Here is a 23,135-nt window from a genome sequence, read left to right as displayed (position 1 = left end):
CTCTCATACTTCCTCTAAGATAAATAGATTGTTGTAGGGGTGTGTGTGTGTGTGTGTGGACAGTGGAGAGGTGGCCAGTTAAAAAGACGAGCTGACTGGGAGTCATCGACACGTCTGAAATCACTCATCTCCCGCTCTGTCCCATCAACCGGTCACGCTGGTGGTTTTATGGCAGAGGCACGCTTGGTTTCACCAGCTGCTTTATGGTGCTTTAACTGAGTGGGGGAGGGGGGGAGATGTCCCAGACCAGGTGTCTGTTGGGGTGGGTGAGGAGTATGGGAGGGGTGATAGTTGAAGACAGCATCGAGTTAGTATCAAACGGACATCTTTGGGGGAATAATCCATACGACTAATTTGCGTGATCAAGACCAGGAATTCATTAGTGTCAGTCGGAGATTGCCTTTGCATTAAAAAAGCTTCTTAGATCCTTAAATACAAAACAGTCAGTTAGAGAGAATGCCTTTAAAAGTTTTCTCAGCCAGCTGGGTCATTATGGTGTTAAAATAAAAGCCGTAACATGTAAAGAACAAATGAGATCCTGTGAAACAGGGTTTATATTCCGCCGTCTTTCACGACTTTGTAAACTTTGCTAAAATTGGGTTCGAAGACATTTTTGCTGTGAATAAGTGCCGTATACTTGTCTTTAAAAAATGTGTTTTTTGTGAAGCAATTTCTTTTGGTCTACCAGACTGTGGCAGGCGGAGAGAAAACTCAATTTGGGACGGTGAGAGGGCGTCAGAAAAACAAAGTGTTTGGAGGTCAGTTGATTTGAGTTTGTGTCGCTGTGTCGTGTGAGGAATGGCTGCAGTCAGCATGCAGCGCTGCAGCGGGCGGCCGCTGTGTTTGTCTTGTTTTAAACTGGGTGTCGGAAATAAGAGTAATGTGTTTATGTGTGTGTCTGTTCATCTCTATCACGTCCAGAACAATTTACTATCAACATGCCAGGTACCTCTTAACATAACTCTCTCCTGAGCTCCGTGTTAGGTTTTGTGTGTGTGCAGATCTAAAGCATGTGAGATATTTTAATATACTGACTGCACATCACTGCATATTTTTCCAGCGTTTATCTGCTGGGTTGCTGCTGTGTTAACATATAATTCTGTTTTTGAAGCGTTTCTGTTGCTTTCATATTTGAAAAACATATATGATGCCATATGAACTGGTGAATAAGCAAATGGACTTTAAGAGGAAGAATAACTAAAAGTATCTCAAAAGCATCTGTTTGTTTATCTAAGTAACAGTAAAATTGCATAATTTCCTCAGGGATTAATAAAGTATTCTGATTCTGAGATCAAAGGGACTGTTCTAACTGCACTTTTCTGGGTTCATAATCCCACCAATTTTGATAAAATCCCCAACATCACTGGCTGAAATGCAGCTCTGAACCATTAAAGAGCTGGACAGATCTAGACAGTCACTGTTGTACCTCTCGCCTCCTCCGTACGTCCCAAAGATGATTTGAACCAAAACCTTCGATTTCTAAGGATACAATTTAAAATTGTTTCTTTGCTAAATTCTCTGTTATGTGTAGACATAAACCTGATTCATACCTTGGGTTGGCTGCCTTTTTAGTGCTTGAATGATTTATAGGTCAGTGTGTTAACAAAACAACAAATACAGTCCTCTGAAAACAGCCAGGTAATAGGACTGTACTAAAAATGAGTGAAGAAACAGCCAATGGCATAAAACAAGAAAAGAAATGAAGGGTGAGTCAAGAGCACTCTATAATAGAGAGCAAAAAGCAATAAAAATGTCAAGTTTATATAGATGAACTCAGTTTTAGCTAAGGCTATAAATCACTTCAGCTGTTAGCTACGTTAGCAGCTAGCTACATGCGAGTAATCAAATCAAGCTTTTAGCTGAAAATAATGGATAAATAATTGCAATAAAGCTAGCTAAGGCTATAAATCACTTCAGCTGTTAGCTACGTTAGCAGCTAGCTACATGTGAGTAATCAAATCAAGCTTTTAGCTGAAAATAATGAATAAATAATTGCAATAAAGCTAGCTAAGGCTATAAATCACTTCAGCTGTTAGCTACGTTAGCAGCTAGCTACATGTGAGTAATCAAATCAAGCTTTTAGCTGAAAATAATGAATAAATAATTGCAATAAAGCTAGCTAAGGCTATAAATCACTTCAGCTGTTAGCTACGTTAGCAGCTAGCTACATGTGAGCAATCAAATCAAGCTTTTAGCTGAAAATAATGGATAAATAATTGCAATAAAGCTAGCTAAGGCTATGAAGAAGATTGTGTACATTTTCTAAATCGAGACCTATCAGTTAAATTGCCTAACAATTAAAAACTACGCTTTTTAAGTGTATTAACTAGCAGTATGAATTAGCAAAGGAAAACTGTTAGCTAACTGCTAGACAAATGCACTAAGTTAGTAACGGATAGTAAACTGAGCAGCAGCTAAAAGTAGTTTATAATAACAGGTTATTACTTATAGACAGAAAGAAATAGTTTTTAGTAAGCTGAAAGTAATCTGCTGCTTTAAAATGAATTCTGATAGACAGACTTAACAATGAAAGGTGCAGTTGAAGAACAGCCTTTACAGGCCAATGCAGTCTGTGCTCACCATAGCTGGGAATTCTGATAATAGTGAAGAGGATCTCGTTCTCTGGTGTGTCCTGATCGTGGACGCTGAGAGACGAGTTGGTGATGACAACTCCAGAGTTTTCCTCTATATGGATGCTGCTGACAGACACCACCGGCTCTTTGTCCTCTTTACTCTGCTGAAAGACAATAAAATAAAGACATCTTTTAATATTTGTGGAATAACTACACTGTTCCTCACCAACAGAACACCAGCTTCACAAAGCAGATCTCAAACAATTTCTGTTAAATTATTTTAAGTAATGGCAGATTATTCCTGTTTCTGCTGATTTTATTTTTATTTGTGATGTGGTCCCGTTTTTGGTTCCTGTCCTGATGCTTTGACATCTTCCAAGGTCTACTCAAACATTTTGCTTGTATTCGCTCCAAAATTTAGACACAGGCGACCAGGAATAACCAGCATATTTTACCAGAGATGTATAATCTTTTCAGGTCCCTTGTTGGGGAGATGTTGTCCTTCATTCAGCCAAGTGGTGTGTCTGTAGACTCGTTGGCATATTCAGATTTTTGTCTTATAAATGCAGATTACAATGTGGTTCTGTTTGGTTTGTTTCACAAAGCCACAATGTTCAGGTGTTAAATATAACAGTTTTGTGACATATCTGTGGTTTGTTATTGCCAACAAAGTAATAAAGCAGAAGCAGTCCTCCTGGTGTGGGGATTTCATATTTTTTGCCAGGGGTTGTATACTACCACCTCTACATTAATACACACCGTGAAAGATTTATTATATACAGGTCACGTGTTCAAATACACACACTCAACAAACTTAACAGCTCACAGACAGCCCCATCAATCCAACTCAAGATCTAAAACAGGCTTAAGTGATGGATTTGGATGCTCAGTTTGTTTATGTGTTTATGAAGGAGAAAAAAAACAGGGACAGCCTGAGGCCATAGCAGTTTTTCCTTGGAGGAAGCCTTGTGCTGCTCAAGGACAGCAGTAAAAAAGAAAAAGAAAAGCTGAGTAAGACCTCTTTTTTTAAAATTACTAATAGAGCGTGGAGCTGTTAAGACCTTGTTTCATCTCTTTTCATCAGCACAGACACCACTTAATCAGGGTGTGCACCAGCTTCAATTTTTAAAAAGTGTTTTTGGTCTTTTTCAAGCTTTTATCGTCTTCTTTTGAAGAAACGAAAGCATCAACAGGGGCGACTTATCTAACTGAAACTAATTAAACTCGGTGATTTGGACTGATGGAGGTACAGGGTGAAGTGCAACTGTTTCCAAAAGGAAGCATTACAGGCATAAGACTGAAAAATGTGCTACTTATAAAACAATGGTTTGAAACTGACAGACAGGACGTGAACTTTACCCCAGACCTAGAATATTATGCAGTGCTGTGAAAAACTAAGTACATACCACGATTCAATAGCTGTTAAAGGCGTGCTTGAAATTATTGACATGTTAGACGAGTCATTTTAAGCCAAACTTTAGCTGTCAGCAGTCAGATGACCTGACATTTGACTCTAAAATACTTTGGTATTGAATTCATGGCTGACTCAATGTCCAGGGTCCTCTGGCTCCAAAACGAGCCCAAGTTATCGTCCGTCCACCACTGAGCTGACAGTTGGTAAGAGGTCTTTGTGCTCATATGCTGCGATGGTTTTCACTCGTGGTGCAGTGCATCATGGTCAAACATCTCCGCTCTGGTCTCCCCTGATCAAAGGATTTTGTGGTTCGTCCAGATGCAACTTTGCAAACCTGAACCGTGATGCCAGGATGGTCTCTTTAGAGAGAAAATGCTTTTTCCTGGTAACATTTCTAGTAAGCCGTTCTTGTTCAGTCTTTCTGAGAGTGTAAACTTTAACACTATCATAAACTTAAACATTTAACATACTAACTGTGTAGTGTAAGATTGAGCTCTCAGGTTTTTGTAATTTCTCTGAGCATATGGGTGAATTTGTTGGAATATCCACTCCTGACAATTGTTTACTTGTGAAACGTTTGGGAATGGCCTTAAAACACTTCCTAGATTCATAAGCTGATGTCTTTCCTCCTAAACACACCTACAGACCAGCAAACTGCCAAAATATCCACCATTATAGAGGCGCTCACACTTGCTGATGATCAATTAACCGAGTGCATTTGATTACCAGCACTTGACTATGACTTACCCCGTTAATTCCCATGGACGAAATAAGGATATAGTTCGTTTTTTATTTATTTAAGCAGCAACGTCTGTGGTTAGAAATGAATTTTGCTGAGAAATAAAACCATTTCTGTGCTAACCTAGCTAACTGATAACTGTCCTCCCTCTTCTTCATCACATTTGGCTAAAAATAACACAACAAAAACAAACTTCCTTTATTTTGAAATACATTCTTAATTATACATTAATCAATGTCACTTATAATGATAGTACTACGAGATTTAGTAGTAGTAGCTTTTTAGTTTTTCCTTACCTGGATGTCAATTTCCACACTGAAAGCTTCCGTCTGACTGAGCCCGTCGCTGATGTAGACGCTGAAGATGTCCTGCTTGGTTTGAGGTTTAAGCTGGCTCTCCTGGACGTAAGAGATATGGCCAGATGTAAGGTCCTCCACAGAGAAAGGCACGTCAGGGGTGACGACGTGTGAGCCGCCAACAGAGCTTCCTGATTGACGAGAGAACAGAGGAAGAGATGCAATTTAGAAAACAAAGAGCACTGCATTCAGGAGATGCAGGAGAGTCGCCTTTGTCCCCAAAGCCACTCTGCTTTTTAACTCCAGCAGATAAACCATTTCCCGCACCAGAAACATAAATTTCCTTCGGGATTAATAAAGTATTCTGATTCTCTTTTTATACTACCGACACTTTATTCACTCCTAGTCACTTACAGTTATTTATTCACCTCCAGCCCGTTCTCACTCCCGAGGCGTAACATGCCGACGTTTTGTCACGTCCCGCGGCGTTCCTCAGGAACGCGAAAGGAGACCTTCGGCGTTCTTATGGTACGCGGCGGGTTATGGCTGAAATCCAGTGCAATGACGCTCCCGCGGTAATAGACGTTCCAGCCCTGTATTCCAGCCCTAAACCTAACCTTATCCCTAACCAGGACTTTAATGACATTAAATAGTGTGTTTGTAAGCGATTTGAAGAAAAAGAGCGAACATGTGTAGATTCAATCCAGACGGTTCTCATATTTCCTCATTTTTCCGAGGTCGTCATTTAGGAACGTGGTGGGTAGATGTTGACGATTTGTCACCTAGCGTCAAATGTTACGCTTTGGGAGTGAGAACGTGTGTTGTCACCTCTCAGTCACTTTAATTTTAAACGGTGTCATTTTAAACTGTATATTCGGTGTATGTATCATCTCACTCTTATTGCCTGTTCTTATTGTTCTTATCTTCAACGTTATGCTGCTCTGTTGTATGTTAATTGCCCCTTGGAGATAAATAAAGTCTTTCTGATTCTGATTCAAATTCAAAGTGCACAAAATAATTTTATTCATTAAATCAATCTTCTTTCTTTTAGTGTAAAAATTATGATTTGTCCCGTCGTCCGGTTGTGGCTACACGCTGAAAAAAGCCCTTTCCACACTGGAACATTTTTTATACTGCAACAAAGAACTCATAAACCTCTCAGGTGACCAGTTAGCAGGCCATCACTTATATCCTCTGACAGCTGCAATGACAGCAATATTTGTCTTCTCCGTCCCATCAGGCTTTTCATTTGACTTCAGCCGGAACTGTCTGGTAGTTTAGATGCATGGACGGTCTTTACAATTCTCCAGAAAAGCACACTTTGGCTGTGATGACACGACCTGGCTGTCCTCAGGTTGAAGGAGAGTCGCCTTGAATACTTAACATCAACCTTGAAATCTCTGAAGTTTGAGAGAAAGTATGAGTGTTTTTCTCGCAGAAGACGGATGACTCCGCACTGAGCTGAGTCAGGGCTCTGGAGGGAATAGCTGGTGTGTGTGTACTTGTATTTACTTTAGTGTATGCGTGTAAATCAGGCCCGACAGTAAATCGCATCACATCACATCGCCTCATCTGCCTGTTTTACGGTGAGCATCGGGAGTCTCTTATCTGAGCGGGAACCCTCACAGAAGTGTAATCAAAACAGGAAATCACCTGAAGCCTCCGGGGAATTACAATTTTTCCAGAATCATTTTTTTTGGTTGTTCTGTTCACACACGTGGCATCTGCTGATCTCAGATTCACAGCACCACTCCCTGCAATCACGCCACTGACATCTCTGTGCATCGCCGACTGAACAAGGCTCTGAAAAGGAATGTGGGTCGAAAACAGATCCAGTTGTTCAGGAATGTGAGCGCAGAGAGTTAGCAGGCTGGAATATTAATCCCAGAATTGTTTTTTATTAAATTTCATGAATTTTATTTTAGGATTAATTATAGTTACAGATGATTCTACACTAATGGGATCTGAATTATTATATTCCATCCCTGTCATGGTCCTGGGCCATGTTGGCCCAGCATTCTTAGTTTTCTTGTATTTTTGTATTTTGTTCCTTATGCCGTGGTTCCTAGGTTCTGTTAAAGATGTTCCTTATTTGATTACCCCTTGTGTGCCCCTCTGTGTACCTGTGAGCCCTCGTTTCCCCTCCTTGTGTTTCATTTAATGTTTTCCCCAGCCCGTTATATCTGTGCTCTCCCCGTGTTCTCTCCTCCTGTCTGAACCTCTGTGTACTTCCTGTTTTACTTTGACAGTCTCTCGTCAGTACGTCATGTTGTGTTCACTCCTGCCCTGTCTCGTTACGATAATCTGTGTCAGCTGTGTTCCCCGTGTGCTCCCACTTCCCTTGTTAACCCTCTGTGTATTTATGTGCATGTCTCCCTCAGTTCAGGGTCGCGTCGTCAATGTCTCCTCCCCAAACCTGTGTGGCTTTCTGTGTTCCCTCGGTCTTCTGTTAGTATTCCCAGTTTAGTTCTGTTTCGTGTTAAGGCCTGCAATAAAGCAGTGATTTTGAGTTCAGTTCCTGTCTCCGTGAGTTTTGCGTTTGGGTCCTCATCTGCCTCCACACAGCCAGTTCATGACAATCCCTACTTCTCTTTTAATGCTGGACTCATAAAAGCACGGTTATGAACTATCCCAGATGATGTGGGGCATTTACTCTTGTTCGATGATGAAAATAAGAAAATGGGTCAAACCATCTATAGGTGCTAACACTGCTCTCTTTTCCAGGCTGTAGACTTATTTCCTCTATGAAGTTGGATAGCACAACATGAGCCAGTGGAGACTGGTTCACTTTTGGAGCCAGCCTCAAGTGGCACCTAGAGGAACTGCAGGTTTGGCACTTTTATAGCAACTTAATTTTTTTTTTAGCCTTCAAAATTTCTGCTTACAGTATCTAAGGCAGCGGTCCCCAAGCTTTTTTGCGCCACGATTTAATGTCAAACAATATCTTCACGGACCGGCCATTAAGGTGTCGCAGATAAATACAACGAAATAAAACGACACGACCAAGACAAAAACGATGTATTCTGTAAATATGATAATAAACGCGATTTCACTGTGTAATTGTGTAACTTTATTAGCAGCGTCCTCCTGAAACGCGCCGACAAGATTAAGAGTAACATCCTCCTCTCTGCCCTTAATGCTCTCCGGTTGCTATGGTAACTATGGTGGTAAATATTTCTTTCAAAATAGGACACAGGAGACGATAAAAACATTGAAAACCACAAATTTCACACCCGAGCCTCAACTCTCTCGGCCCGGTACCGGTCCGTGGCCCGGGGGTTGGGGACCGCTGATCTAAGGAGTTTAAATAATCACGGGAGTGAGTAATCAGAATAATCCATCCATCCGTTTTCTGCCACTTATCTGAGTCTTACACAGGAGGACCAACTGGGGCTGGAACACTGAGGCATTCCCAAACCAGCTGTACCATTATTTTAGACAGAAAAGGCCAACAATCAGACAATCTGCTACGAACAGCAACTGGTGATGGTGGGAAAAAAGAAAGGAAGAAACCACCGACAGAACCAGGAAGGGAGTCACTTTTGTCTCTTTCCATTTCCTCTCCTGACATCTACAGAGAAAGACGAACACAAGGAGACAAAGCGGCATGTAAACAGATGGGGAGTGACAAAGATGGGCTGGGAGTTGTTTAGTTTTCTTCTAGGACCTCAGGCGCCAAAATAACATTGGCCGTATTCCTTCCATGTCAGCTTTATATTAAAGTAATTATTTAAATTCTAATTGGAAAATGTCTATACTGCATTGCAGTACGTGTGCTAATCACCAAACTATTATGCATTTTGTTAAGGGAAAAGCCATTTCATGCATAAACACTGCCTACGTGTGAGATTTTTGTTTTTTCCATGTGCATGTTTTGAATTGCTGGATTCATGCAAATGCACAATATCAGCATGCGAGTCAGTGTCTTTGGTGTGATGGTGCATCTGCATATCAACATTAAAAAAACCTGTGCATGTTGGTTTTGTTGCCAGCACACTGACGGTGACACTGACTGGCCTCCCCTGTGCCCCGGTGACAGCAGAAATCCCATCACCCGGCACCGCTGATGCTGCTGAATACCAACGACTCCAGCTGCCATCAAGGACGGGCCGCCGGGACACGGAGAGAAAAGATTGGCGCCAGCTGGTTATCTACAGCTACAGACACTATAAATATCTGACCCTACACATTTATCCTTCATTATGTCTGCAGACAATGTATAATAGAGAAGGCCAATTATGGTGAATAAATAAATGGTAAATGGTCTGTATTTGTATAGCGTCTTACTAGTCCCCAAAGCGCTTTACATATCCAGTCATCCACCCATTCACACACACAGATGATGGCAGCTGCATTGTAGCCACAGCCACCCTGGGGCGCACTGACAGAGGCGAGGCTGCCGGACACTGGCGCCACCGGGCCCTCTGACCACCACCAGTGGGTGGTAGGTGAAGTGTCTTGCCCAAGGACACAACGATCGAGACTATCCAAGCCGGGGCTCGAACCGGCAACCTTCCGATTACAAGGCGAACTCCCAACTCTTGAGCCACGATCGCCCCAATTATCTTATTATTATTACAACTATGGCTGCACACCCATTAAAAATGAACAGTTTCTTTACATATGCAGATCAGTATGATGATTTTCTGCTCTTAACTGCTAAAATCCGACCAACAATGTGATACGATTTACTGAATGATGCAGATCATGCAACTCTCTGTTACAGCAACCATGTCACACAGCACATGGATGCAGCTCTCTAACCAAGGTCGATAGTCCATTCCATTCACATCCATTGGCTTCCACTTATCCTTTTCAGGGTCACAGGGGGGCTGGAGACTATCCCAGCTGTCTTGGGGCGAGAGGCGGGGTACACCCTGGACAGGTCGCCAGTCTGTCGCAGGACTAACACATAGACAAAGACATGGGCAATTTAGAGTTTCCAATTAACCTATCCTGTGGGAGGAAGCTGGAGTACCCGGGGAGAATCCACACAAACACAAGGAGAACATGCAAACTCCACAAAGAAAGATGGTGGAATTGAACTCAGGACCTTCTTGCTGTGAGGCAACAGTGCTAACCACCAAATTTAACTTTAATAATTTAAATAATAACCTAAATGCTGAAGCTTTAAAATATGTCCCAAACCAATAGATCATCTTTTATTTAAAGGCTCTGCTTGGACCCAAATAGTCTGAGGATGTGCTTGTTAAGGCTTCAGAAACACAGAATATTCCCCTTCAACACTAAAGTTGTACCTTTTGAAACATGTTGGTTGAAGCAGTAAGACTGATTGCTCAGGAAATACACATTTCTCCCTAGTGACCAGATATTGCCAGGGGGTTGCCAATCTGTCTCTAAGCCTGTATGACTGAGGCGTGTAGGTCAGATCGTAAAATAACTTTTAAATCACAATCGCACCCTGCTTTATCATCTTTTTGGACACTAATCGGAACCATATTTTATAAAATAAACATTCTAAAACTAGAGACTGAGACCATATGCTCATCAGGAAAATGTTTACTGAGAGTTTGGATTAAAGCAGCCAACTTCCTTACACCCATAATTGTCTTTGGAACCAGAGAAGTCACCTTGGCCATCAGAAAGAGAAGAAAGCATAAGATCCACTTTTCCCTAAGCTACGCCCAGCTTTGATTACAACCTGTTCTTGCTAATGTGGGCTCATAATGTCACATTTGCATACATGCATGATTTCTTCTGGCTGAAAAAGAAGAAAGCCAAAAACAAGATGGTAACAGCCAAAATACTAAAAGCGAGGCTTCACAATCCAGTGGCTGACGTCACCGCTCTGTCTATTTTTATATATAAACCAAAATTACAATTACAGCAAGATATACCATTTTCATTATTCATTCCCAATATGACTTTTCTTCCTACTGTGTTTATATCTATTTCATTTCATGTTGTTTCAGCTTCTGCACTTGCAACGTTACAGTTTCCCCAGAGGGAATCAGTTCCTCTTCAACTCTTGTCACCTTTTTCATTTTTCCAAGCGCTTCCTCTCGGGAGCAGAAGAAAGAGCAGCAGTAGTTGAGTGAGCCTCAACATTGTGAAACTTCAACAATTGCCCCATCTGTACCTGACTATCTGGCGGCTCTAATCCACAGCACAATCAAGCCGAGACAGATGGCACTGGTACCGCGGGGAGTTCACCCGGCATTGTGTGCACAGGAATGTGACGCAAATTGAAATGTGAAAATTATTCAGAGTAACAGTTGCAGTTTGTCACATCATGAGCCAAAGTCAATTCAGCTTCCTGCAACAGTGACCACACTCCAAAATATCTGCATACCGTCACACTTCTCACCTCTCCTGGTGTTCTCAAGAAAACCATATTTAGGAGGGCTGACGAGCCAAATCAGCAGGTCCTTCGGGGGCGTGTCCACATGTGACACTGTGATGTCATTGGTAGACAGCTGCACACGACCGCCTTCCTCGACCTAGACATGGATAATAAGCAAAAATAAATTATTTACTTGGGAGATCCTCATGCATAATGGACCTTCCATGACCTTCCAAGCTATATAGTTTATGTCTTCCATATTTCCAACTATATCCATAATCACATACTGTGTATGCTACCATTGTATATAGTGTATTATCATACTTTTTTTCATTGATTGTACTTATTTGTATTTTTGTATTTCCTTCATATATCTGTACCTGAGCTGAGGTGACGCAAAAATTTCCCCGTTGTGGGATCAATAAAGTCTTATCTTATCTTATCTAGTTTTCTCACTTGAGTCTAAAGCAGCGGTCCCCAACCCCCGGGCCTCGGCCCGGTACCGGTCCGTGAAACCGGTTAAGGCTCGGGTGTGAAATGTGTGGTTTTCAGGGTTTTTATCGGTTTTCAGTGTTATTTTGTTATCGTTTTTATCGTTAACTCTGTTTTCCTGGGTCTTTTCACGTGTGTTATGAATAAATCTTCTTTTTTTCGGTACCAGTACTGGTTTTATTTTGCTGTATTTATCCGCGACACCTTAAAGGCCAGTCCATGAAAATATTGTCAGGTGTAAACTGGTCCGTGGTGCAAAAAAGGTTGGGGACCGCTGGTCTAAAGTATAGTTACTACAATATAGTCTGTTTAATATTTTAATCATATTATATATTTAAAGCTCTGAGAAAACTCAGAGTGGGCTCATAAAAAAATGAGAATCTCAACTCCAGAAAAAAAAATCCCCTTTCTACATTTGAACATGATTAAAAACTCACAATAACTGGAAATTCAAATCTTTACAAGACCCTTGAAGGATGAGTACACAGTAGATGTTAAATTATTTAGTGCTCCGTGAGCCTTTTTCTCTTTTCTGCCTTTATTGTATTCTTTTAATTTACCCAGAAACAAGACAAGCTGTGAACCCACGGAAGAGGTCCCACTTTGAGATGTATTGGCTGACCCAGAAAATTTCTCCCCACACAGCCACGAAATAAATAGATCCAAGAACGAGACATTTCTTGGGGTGAGATTTGACTTCGTATCCTTGATGAACGGTGGAATTTGTGGAGGGACATCATATCCCAGGTACAGCCTGCAGATGCGGCAAAGCTCTTTCTCTTATCGTATTGTTATCTTGCAGTGAAAGACAGGAAGTGCACATTTCTTTAGTGTAACACATTGAGACTGACAAATGTCCACACACATACACAGGGGAGAATGTGTTAAATATAAAAGCATGCTGATGCCATATTCTGCTGCATTTGTATTAGCCCCTAACAGTGACAGTGCATACCTTTACCCTTATCCATGAGCCTGTAGTTTGTGGACTTGAATGTCCAGTTAGCTCAGCAGGACAGAACAAAGCAAGCAGAAGTAGAGGAGTACGTATCTGTTATTCCCACTCACAGAGGACAATACTCAAACATTATTATACTTTCAATTTGGAGCTATTTTTTAAACAAAGACCCTCAAGCGATCTGATGGGAGATCATGTGACAGGATTCCCTCGCTTCGTTTGTCTCAAATATAAACATTAAATATGATTTGATGCTTAACTTAAGATATTCTTCTGACTAAAGGTAAATATTGTTTCAGCTGCCTGCTGTGCGCACCTCCGTTAAGTGTGTAAGATTCTTACTTGCATTTGTATGCAGGACACAGCGTGTGCGTACCTTGATGCTGCTGCGGACAGTGACCAACGGCGGCTGTCTTGGTGCGGAGGTGATGGTGATGGTGCATATCTGGTTGTCAAGGCGATTGTTGTCTCCATCATAAACAACAAAGTGGAAGATATCAGTCACTGGCTGACTTCCCGTCTCTATTGAAGTGATGTACCTGCAGATGGAAACCTGTTTTAATCACAGTTTCTATTTTCTTCATTTATCCTTCAATTTTCTTATCCAGGTCCGGGTTGCACAGATGCACTAACTTCCTTCTCTCTAGCCTTTAGCTGAGAGACACATGGCCTGATTTACTAATGAGGCAAAAAGCCTTCGCCTCTAGTTCTTCTGGAGGACACGGAGGTGTTTCCAGACAAGCCAAGAGACAAAATCTCTCTTCTGAGCCTCAAGTAGGAGGCTTCAAGGAGGCATCCTGGTCAGATGTTGAATTCAACTTGCTCCTTTCGTTGTGGAGTACCAGCACTGCAACTCTGAGCTCTTCTTGAATTACTAATCTCCCCATCCTACTGCCCCAAGGCTGAGCCCAGACGCCCTTTAGAGGAAGATCATTTCCACCACCTGTATCTGAAACTGCAGCCATTTGGTCACAATACACAGCTTCACCTCATAGATGAGGACAGGAATAAAGATTAGGCCATACATCTAAAAAAAACAAACAAAAACTTATATATATGATGAACAGTTGAGCTAATACAAGGAGAAAAAAGACCTGAAGCCAAACAAAGAAACAAAAGTCTTATTTTTTCATTCCCATGATAATCAAAGGAAGTCGAGAAGAAAAGCCTCCCTCAGAGAATCACTCAAATGCTGCTAGACTTTAAATCAAAATCTCTGACATTTACAAAAACTCTTGAAAAAGGTTTCTTAATCTTTTAAGTGTGTGTTTAATAATAATTTTGTCTGATACAGTAATTCTCTTTTAATGGGTGCATAATTATCTGTTTATGTGTTAAGTCGTGGATTGATAGAGGACTTAGCACAGATTCGCTTTAGCCCTCTCACAGTGATACAGCTGCTAATCTCTGCAGAGCACTAATAAAACTGAAAGCCATGCCAGTGTAATCTCCTCTAATCCCATTCGTTTCTTTTAAAACAATTCCCAGCTCTTGTTTGTAAGAGCCAGCACCAAAGAGACAAAACTAATACAGCCGGTTTGAAGTTCGCCCCCAGAGATCGGCCCGTGCCGCAGCTAATCAGGGGGTGCGTTATGGAAATGAAATAGCTAGTACGTGAATATTTATGCTTTATTTTAGTGCCTCTCATAGGAGGCCTTACTACCACTTGCAGGTACAATCAGAGCTAAGTTAATTGGCTTTGCTAATGCCAACAGGCTGATTCATTGAACGCAACGGGAGAAAGACTACGTTTGTTTTCTTTCCGGGTTTTGGTTAATGTCTGTGGAGCTCTCATTTCATGAGAAGAAACATTAGGATTAAAGGAAAGCAAAATGGATCTGCAAGCTGTTACAGCGTCTTCTGCAGCTTGAAGCTGACAGGGAAAGTGATTCCCGCTGACTCGAGCTGCAGTCAGAGAAATTGATCGTGAGTACGACTGCAGACTGAAGAACCCGAGACGGTGTTTTATCGCACAGAGTGGTCTCGACACCAGGCTATTCCTTTACAGCTGCCTCTTTATTAGAGGCTTAAAAACCCTGCAAAAACCCAGGGTTGCTCTCATCCTGGAAAAACTACTTTACTTCAAACGGGTCTAATATTTTAATTTTTCTCCACAACATGTTACATATTCCACATTTCACGTTTGGGTCCTTCTCTCACCTAAAAACCAAAAGGCTATAAGCTTTTTCTTTATTTCTTTCAATTTTTTCTACCCCCAACCCGTCAATTTTCTACTGCTTATCCAGCTTAGCAGTCCAACGAGTGATGCAGATGCCTCACTGTCCAATGCCACCACCTCCAGCACTTCCAGGGCGACACCAAAATGTTCCCAACTGGCAGAAAGACTTTTTCTCCCCAGCATGTCCTGTGTCTGCCCCATGCTTGCCTTCTGGTTGAACCCATAACACCTCAACTCCGAGGCATCTAAGGCTACGTTCACACTGCAGGTGAAAGCGCATCAAATCCGACTTTTTTGACCCTATGCGACCCATATCTGATCATGGTGTGACAGTGTGAACGGCACAAATCCGATATTTTCAAATCCGATCTGGGTCACTTTCGTATGTGGTACTGAATCCGATACATATCCGATGTTTTAGAAAGCGACTGCTGTTTGAACGGTCATGTCGCATTAAATCCGTCTTTTACGTCACTGACACAAGACAGACAGCAATTATCAGCGCCCGATAAGACATCGTGAACGCTTCCTGGCCATCCAGTGAAACTGCTGGGAAGACAACGTTGGAGAAACATGAACATTTTATTTGTACTGTATAATCTGCAGATTCTGACAGAAATCTGCAACTATCCTTTGAAGCACCGCTCCTCTAAAACAGCAATAAGGATCATTATTAGGTTATTTACATTATTATGTAAATAACAAAATAACTTAAAGCAAAAATTGGGAAACGTGAAGTCCGAAGTCTTTATATTAAGGCCATCAGTCAAACAATACTGTTTGCTCTGGGTCTGAACAGAGCGCGTTGTGTGTGACGTCTTCTTTTGCGCATGCGGCCGCTTTGAGCGTTCACACTAGAGCGCGTTTGCTGTCGCATTTTATTTGTAGTGTGAACGAGCAGACAAAAAAATCGGATTTGATCAAAAAATCGGAATTGAGCATTAAGACCTGCAGTGTGAACGTAGCCTAAGTAAGTCTGGACCCCAGTGGCTCAGAGCTGCACGGTGCTCTGAGCCACTGCTTGTTTGAGAATGTAAATCCTGCCTGCTGTTGAAAACCAGTCTAAGTATCTATTTATTATTCTTATTGTTGTCATTTTTGCTTTCTTTTTTTAAAATATGTTTTTCTTTCATTTCATTTATGTTCATCCTGTCCATGTTTTCTACTTCTCTCATAATCTTTTGCACTACTTATTAATGTTACTTAGATCTTGTGTATACTAGATGAACAGATATTACCTCACTCCGTGTTGTTTTTAATGTGCCACATTTAAAAAAACTGACTCAACCCAATAAAAATAGATGAAACCACAGCAGGCCTGCAGGTGAAGGTGATAAGACCTCAGCTTTTACATATAACTACTCTTAGTCACTCAAACGTTGTCGCCGTGAGGCAGCTGTTAATAAAAATATTAACATTTTTTGTAGACTCTCATCGAGCTTTGTGAATCTTTATCGCATTTTCACTGACTGCTTCTGGGGACAACCGAGGCTTTTTGAAAGTCATTTTTAGTGTAAGTGCAGATGTTATACTGATATTACAGTTTTGTAAGTCTCTGAAGAAACATTTAAACCTTCACAGAAAGACGTAATTAAACACCCGTGTCTTTGAGGTGGGGTAAAGTGCTTCACAGGTCACATAAAAACCATTGCAACAGACTAAATAATTTACTGAATGCTGTCCTCGTTGTCTGGAGGATTTTAAACGTCTTAACTAGTCCCACCGAGTAGCTGTTGCTACCCATACCTGATCCTGTGCTTATTGATGTCCTCCATTGTGAAGGTGGAGTACTCCCTCAGCTCCTGGTGCTCCTGCTGGGACTGGCTCCTGGTCAGGATGCCGTACATTGGCACCGACACCAGCTGGAGTCGAATCTGGTCATCTGGAGACGAGTCATCCTGAGGGACCAAACGGACTTTAGGGATACTGTTCAACTCTTTATTCACAAAATTATTCTGTGCTGTAAAATGAGGATAACAAGGAACTATTCTGATATTTTGACGAGCACAGCACCTCCCGTTCATTCTCTTACTACTCTCCAGTTTTTGGATTTCCCTCATGTCACATACATAGGATACAACGTATAAAACATTGCCTATCTTCCTCCGGTCACCCCCGGCCCTTGGATGGTGTTGCGCATCCATCCTCTGCTTATCCAATTCAGGGTACCTGGGAGGTTGGAGCCTTCCCTTCACCAATCTTTTACAGGTCTATCACATAAAGACAGACAACTATTCACACATGCTGGTAATTTAGTGATCTAACCCCATGCATGTCATTGGACGGCACGAGGAAGTTGGAGTACCTGGAGAGAACCCATACAGACATGGGTTCTCTCTAATATATCCAGGTTTGGTTTTGGGATTGGTAAATTGTTGGTAGCCTGCTAAAGAAAACTAACCTTACATATGCTGTAGACGTCAACAAGAACTTGGCTCTGTTTATTAAATAAGGGTCACCCAGTCACTTCAAAGCTGACTTGTAGCTTTAAAGGAAGACGGCGTTTACAGCTTGTTTCAGTCAGTGGATCGACTAACACTCAGGTACATCTCAGGCCCCTGAAGATTCTTATCTATATCACACATTATAAAATCATCGGGTTGTCCATCAGCATGAAGTTTTAAAAAAGCTTCATATTTTAATTTCACAACAACAACATCTCATTTATTTCCACAAAACTGGGATGTTATGAGATAAATGATATAAGGCCTTCATGTTGCCTGGCAACCACTTAGCAATGAACTACAGTGACATTTGTATAGTACAGCAAAAGCTCAGCCTTGTAAGAGAGAGACACAAATTGGCTGATTGTTTTTAAACTAAGAAAAACAAATAAGTGTATTCTTTATTTATATATACAGCAACACTCACCTGTATTTTTTATTTTTCTCTATGCAACCACGTGCATAGAGAAAGGGCATGTAGGGCATGTACTAGCAAGATAAATGAAGATGATTTTAAACTGTGAACGATGCAAAGTTTCTCCAATAAAAATATGGAGCTGAAAATAAGCTGAATATGTCTCTTCATCATTGAATTCAATTCAATTCAATTCAATTCAATTCAATTTTATTTATATAGCGCCAAATCACAACAAATGTCGCCTCAAGGCGCTTCATAGATACAGAGAAAAGCCCAACAATCATATGACCCTATGCCCTATTGAGTGCCTATGCCTGTCTATTCTAGGGCTGATATAGGGATGGACAGCTGGACTTTGAAAGATAGCACCAGGCCACAGAAGCAGGCCTGGAAAGGCCCTAAAATCATCTATTCAAACCATAGATCGTGCAATATGCATTTGCTGGCTCATGTCTCACAGAACTGCGAGCATGAGTGGGTGTGATCAGCTCCGACCGCCGAGTCCAAACCAGGACGCGACACAGCCCGGGGACAGCCCGTTATCAGATCCTACTGTGGATTTTCATGCATGTTTGGTGTTTTTAAATCCTTTTTTAGTCATGCTTCGTGTTTTGCTTCTTTTCCACTTTTCTGCATCACCATATGTATTCTTCTCCTTCTTCTTCTTCTTCTATACACCATGTCTTTCTTTTTAATATTATATCTTTCTGAATCTGCCTGCACAACCTCTCTTTTCCACACAAGACCCCGTGACACTTGCGTAACACATAAACCAAAGCTCAGCGTAATTCAAACACTAAACACTCTCACTGGCACGCAGCTCTCCTAACTCACCGTGTACGCCAGGTGTGAGCGTCTGATGACGGTGCTGCTTTTCTCGCCCACTTCCAGCGAGAGCGTGGCGATGGGGTCCTGCTGCGGCCCGCTGCCTCCAGCGCCTAAAACCACCACCTGCACTACTGTGGCAGCCATGGAGATACCGTCGCTAACTGAGATGGTGATGGCATCATCTTGGGTGGAGAGCCCGGAGTGGTGGTAGAGCAGGACATTGCGGGTGACGTCGCTGAAAGTGAAGGTGTCACCTAAAAAGACGGAGGAAATGTGGATGTTTCATGTGTTGATTTTAGTCCTCCAGCTTTTCTGTTACCTTTCCACCAGAGACGCGGTTACACAAGCAGGGAAAAAGAAGACGTGAGGACAAAAAAACCTGACAATTACTAAATTTTTGAGGCCATAAAAATATTCTTTCTTCTTAAGCGGGTGGCCAAGCTTCTGTTTCACATTAACTTTAAAGCTGGTGTGCAGTTCAACTCAAGCTGAGACTAAAGTAACAATAAAAATGACACGAGCTCTACGAGCCAGCCTCATGTGACTATGCAGTGTTAAAATCTATTAGCTAAACATCAAATGATGTGATAATTTACAGATCCTTAACTAAATTCAGACAAATAAATGTCCATCCTGTTCCTCTGGTCCCAGCAGTGTCAGTGTTGTACTTTACCATTAGTCATGCGAATCTTTGTGTTGCCGTCAGTCTTTATCAGCTCTCCGTGGACGGGAGCTTCTACCACCTCGAACTCCAGCTCATCTGGAGCCGTGTCAACGTCGCTCACGGCCAGCTGCTGACCGCCTGCATGCGCCGCAGAAATGGAGAAGAGTTAGAAGCATGAACAGCCGGCCCTCAAACAAGTTCTCTTCTTAAATAGTTTTTGTACGAGCCTTTATATAATCTTACCGATGGCAGCTTGTCCTCTGACGCTGACCTCCAGCAGCGGGTCCAGAACCTGAAACACCGGCGGCTGCTGGTGGTTTGTCAGCAGCAGGACAGCAAAGTCCAGCTCGGGCGTGGTGTGCTCGCCATCCGACACTGAAGCACGCGCACGCAAGAAGGAGGAGAAGAAGAATATCATTAAAGCAACAACACAGATCATACATGACACAGAGGAAACACACAGACACAAAAACAAACGCACACCTCTAACACATCACCGCTAATTAGCTTCCCAGCTTCTTTTACTTCACAAAGAAATCTTTTTAAGGAAACTTAACAAGCTACGAGTCAAGATTATAAAAATAAAGCACATCATAGAGGCTGAAGTTATTAATTAAAACAAACAGAATCAAGCCAAAAAAGGTGTTAGAGTGTAATTGAAACAGCAACAAGCTGTCAAGTGCTGATTTTTTCACCTGGACATAAATGAGAGGGGAAAAAAACAGCTTTATATAAAAATATATTATGATTTTATTATTTTGTTGCTCTTTTGTTTTACCTTATAACAAATTCTTCAATAATCTGAATTAAAAAGACAAAATTCCCGAGAGTTTTCACCACTGTGTGACGCTGATGGTGTAGCTCTTAACACATTTAATTGGCAAGTAAAAGGTTGCTGGTTTGATTCCAGCTGGAGACACAAATACCCTTTCTGTTTGTGTCAGCAAGGGTAAAACTCGAGTGGCAACAGAGAGATATTTTCTCTCTTCCACACATTTCTGATCATTTTAAACTCAAATTTTCTTCCTTCAGACTGAAACGTTTAGGTTTTAGATGAGTGCTGTGGTGAAAGTAAGTGAAGGGCCACAATTGAAACGACATTCCCACAATAGTTGTCGTGGTTAGCCGTGTGGCAGGCAGGCCAAAATGCAGGACTCTCTAGAGACGAGACTTAAACTGGAAACGCAGCTTTATTGCTGGACAAACTTCTACACAAAATAAGACTCATAGAAGCAAAAAAACTCTAAACTGAGGTGCTGGAGGACTGGAAATCATGAACACACAGCAAGTTGAAGGTACGACGCGACAGGGAGCACAGGAAAACACAGGGCTTATATACACAGGGGAGTAATCAGGGAATGGGCAACAGGAGGGAGACATAGCTGGGAGAAATCAGGCTAACGAGACAGGGGAGAGGTAAAACTGAACACACTGACATGAGACATGAACTTTCAAAGTAAAACAGGAAACCAGAAACCATCACACACAGACTCAACACAGAGGCAGACAGGAAATAACACATGGAACTCAAACTATACATGAGGCAACAAATCCTTAAACACGACTAAACAGAAACCTAGAATTCCAATAACGATCAAAGCACAAGAGTATCAAAGGGCAGCCCATAGTGCAAAAATAAACCAAAACATCAGAAACTCAAAATGCTGGGTCGAACCGACCCAGAACCGTGACAATAGTGCTGAATTATGCTGAAGCCCCAAACAGATTGCTTTAACTTTTTCATGTCTCTGAAATAAAACAAGAAGCTACTTAGAGAGATTTTATTGTTAAATCGTATTTATTAGAAATATTGTTGCTACCAAATTTCCTGTTATTGTTAATAAAACTTTGCGTTTCACTGTAGAGCAGGGGTCGGCACTGTCATCTCATGTTAGGGCCACTTTAGTGTTCAACTTGTACAAAAAACAAACAAACAAGAAAACACCCACAAATATTTACAAAAAAGTCATGTTTTGTGTTTTTTAAAGTTTCAAATATTGCATAACAAGACAAAACTGCAAATGTGAAGGCATCATTTTCTCACTCTTAACTAACTGAAGCCGTTCATTGAACTACCAAATAAACAAATCTGTACTCTCTTTGTGGCCGGACACGTGGCAGCACTTCTGCTACAATCTTGTTCGTATTTAACAAAATAAAAGCGCAGACATAAGTGTGCACATTAGTTTTTGACTCTCTCAGTGAACTAACACAGCCAATCCCTCGACATGTTTGTGCTCTCTGCTCATGTTACATTCATAAAGAACTTATTTTAACATTGCACTCAACAACAAACAAATCCTACCTAACAAAAAAAGTAACTTCAGTGGCTAAATTGCTTATATTTCTTCACGTCAATATATAGGCTGTAAGTAGGGGTGACGCGGACCGCAAGTGGCCCCCGAGCCGCGAGTTTGAGACCCCTGCTGTAGATACTCATAGTAAGAACCAATTCATTTAGAAGCACAGGTTTGTACAGGGCTATGGAGGAATGGCATTTCAATGAAGATACAAATAAAACTACAAAACTTTTAAAACAACATTTATTTGCTGTAACTTTTAACCACAAGTAGAAGTTCTTAGAATGAATTTTGTGTTTGCTGCAGTAATGATGGATCGTGGTTGAACAGGGTGAGCACTAACCATCAGTGCTTACCCTGATATGAGGCACACTCTGTGCTATAAGGAGCTGTTTTTGTTGTCTGCGTGTTAAAAGCTGAACCAACATTATCATTTTAAATCATTTATTATTACAGTTCATGCTTGCATCAATGAATGAAGAAAAACTAAATGAGCACAGACACAAAGTACACGGTTAAACTGATGAACATGAATGAAGTCATCAATCTGATTAAGATTAATCCAATCATGACTGCTTACGAAGTGTTTTATCCACAGTTATTAATTTTAATGTTGAATAAACTTTCATCACTTAGAGTAATTGGAATAACTGAGAGGGTGATTTCTTGGAAACACCATAAAATCCTGACACTTGATGAAAACTTATTCACACGGCTCAGCTGACTGAGAGCTGCAATATTTATAGTTTATCATAGTAAGAGTTTGTTTGCACTTAGAGTGTAAGTAGAGTGACCTTTGTTTGAACTGAGTTAAACTGCAATACAGACTTATTACAATCATTTGTCTGTCAGATTCAATACAATAAAACTGGTGTTATTGCTTTTTGGAGGGTTGTTTAGCTGTTTAGCTGTTAGCTGTGCTGTAATTCACTGTAATTAGTCTAAACTCACAAGTGGATTCAGTGTTGTGTGTCTGTTAAGCAATTCCCTGTTTTATTTTGGAAGTCTTAGTCTGATCACACTGTTGTCTTTACTTCCTTTATGACTCTTATTTATTTATTCTATATATTTGCAGCATCTCTGTGCTCGCTGATGCATCATCTTTCCCTTGTTTAGCCAAGCCTTCCAGCACTCCTGTTTTTAGTTATATTCCTCTTGTGTACGACCTTTCCTGGATTTTTTCCAGGAATTTTCCTTTGTTTACTCCTTGCAGACTTGTTTGGTTCGCTACCATTCACATGTATGACCGGTGCCTGTTTTTGCGTTTGTTTTTTTTCTTTCTCAGCCTCCAGGTCTCCTGTCATTAAAGTTAAACACCAGAACAGAACAGAAACAGCGCAGTGAGCGAAAGTTCCACTTAATGTCTCAGTTTGAGAGCTGATGAATAATTTGGAACGGATTAAAGCCAGAAAACTGCCACCGTGTTTTTGTCGTCCACACAACGAATTTCTAAAAAAATATTTAAAGTGGAAAGCAGCAAATGCACGTAATTAACAAAAGCTGATTACTAATGAAAGGTGTGCTTG

The 23,135-nt window shown here is 41.2% G+C and overlaps 1 protein-coding gene across 6 annotated transcripts in view; it reads right to left on the bottom strand.

The window, feature by feature from the left end:
• fras1 (Fraser extracellular matrix complex subunit 1) overlaps nt 1-23,135 on the bottom strand; it is a 352,607-nt gene that overhangs the window by 58,710 nt on the left and 270,762 nt on the right. For 5 of the 6 annotated variants that reach the window (XM_085180995.1, XM_085180996.1, XM_085180998.1 and 2 more), the window contains 8 exons: nt 19,553-19,684; nt 19,319-19,447; nt 18,652-18,899; nt 16,702-16,853; nt 13,153-13,315; nt 11,351-11,483; nt 5,023-5,213; nt 2,581-2,737 (listed from right to left, as the gene is read on the bottom strand). In XM_085180995.1, the coding sequence (XP_085037121.1) occupies nt 2,581-2,737; nt 5,023-5,213; nt 11,351-11,483; nt 13,153-13,315; nt 16,702-16,853; nt 18,652-18,899; nt 19,319-19,447; nt 19,553-19,684 (1,305 nt within the window). The remainder of the gene's footprint in view (nt 1-2,580; nt 2,738-5,022; nt 5,214-11,350; nt 11,484-13,152; nt 13,316-16,701; nt 16,854-18,651; nt 18,900-19,318; nt 19,448-19,552; nt 19,685-23,135) is intronic. The other variant, XM_085180994.1, reaches the window with a different exon arrangement.

Source organism: Neolamprologus multifasciatus, chromosome 12 (assembly GCF_963576455.1).
Source record: "Neolamprologus multifasciatus chromosome 12, fNeoMul1.2, whole genome shotgun sequence".
Taxonomy (NCBI): Eukaryota; Metazoa; Chordata; class Actinopteri; order Cichliformes; family Cichlidae; genus Neolamprologus; species Neolamprologus multifasciatus.
Note: the sequence above shows the minus strand (reverse complement) of the source record. Positions and strands in the feature narration are given on the sequence as shown.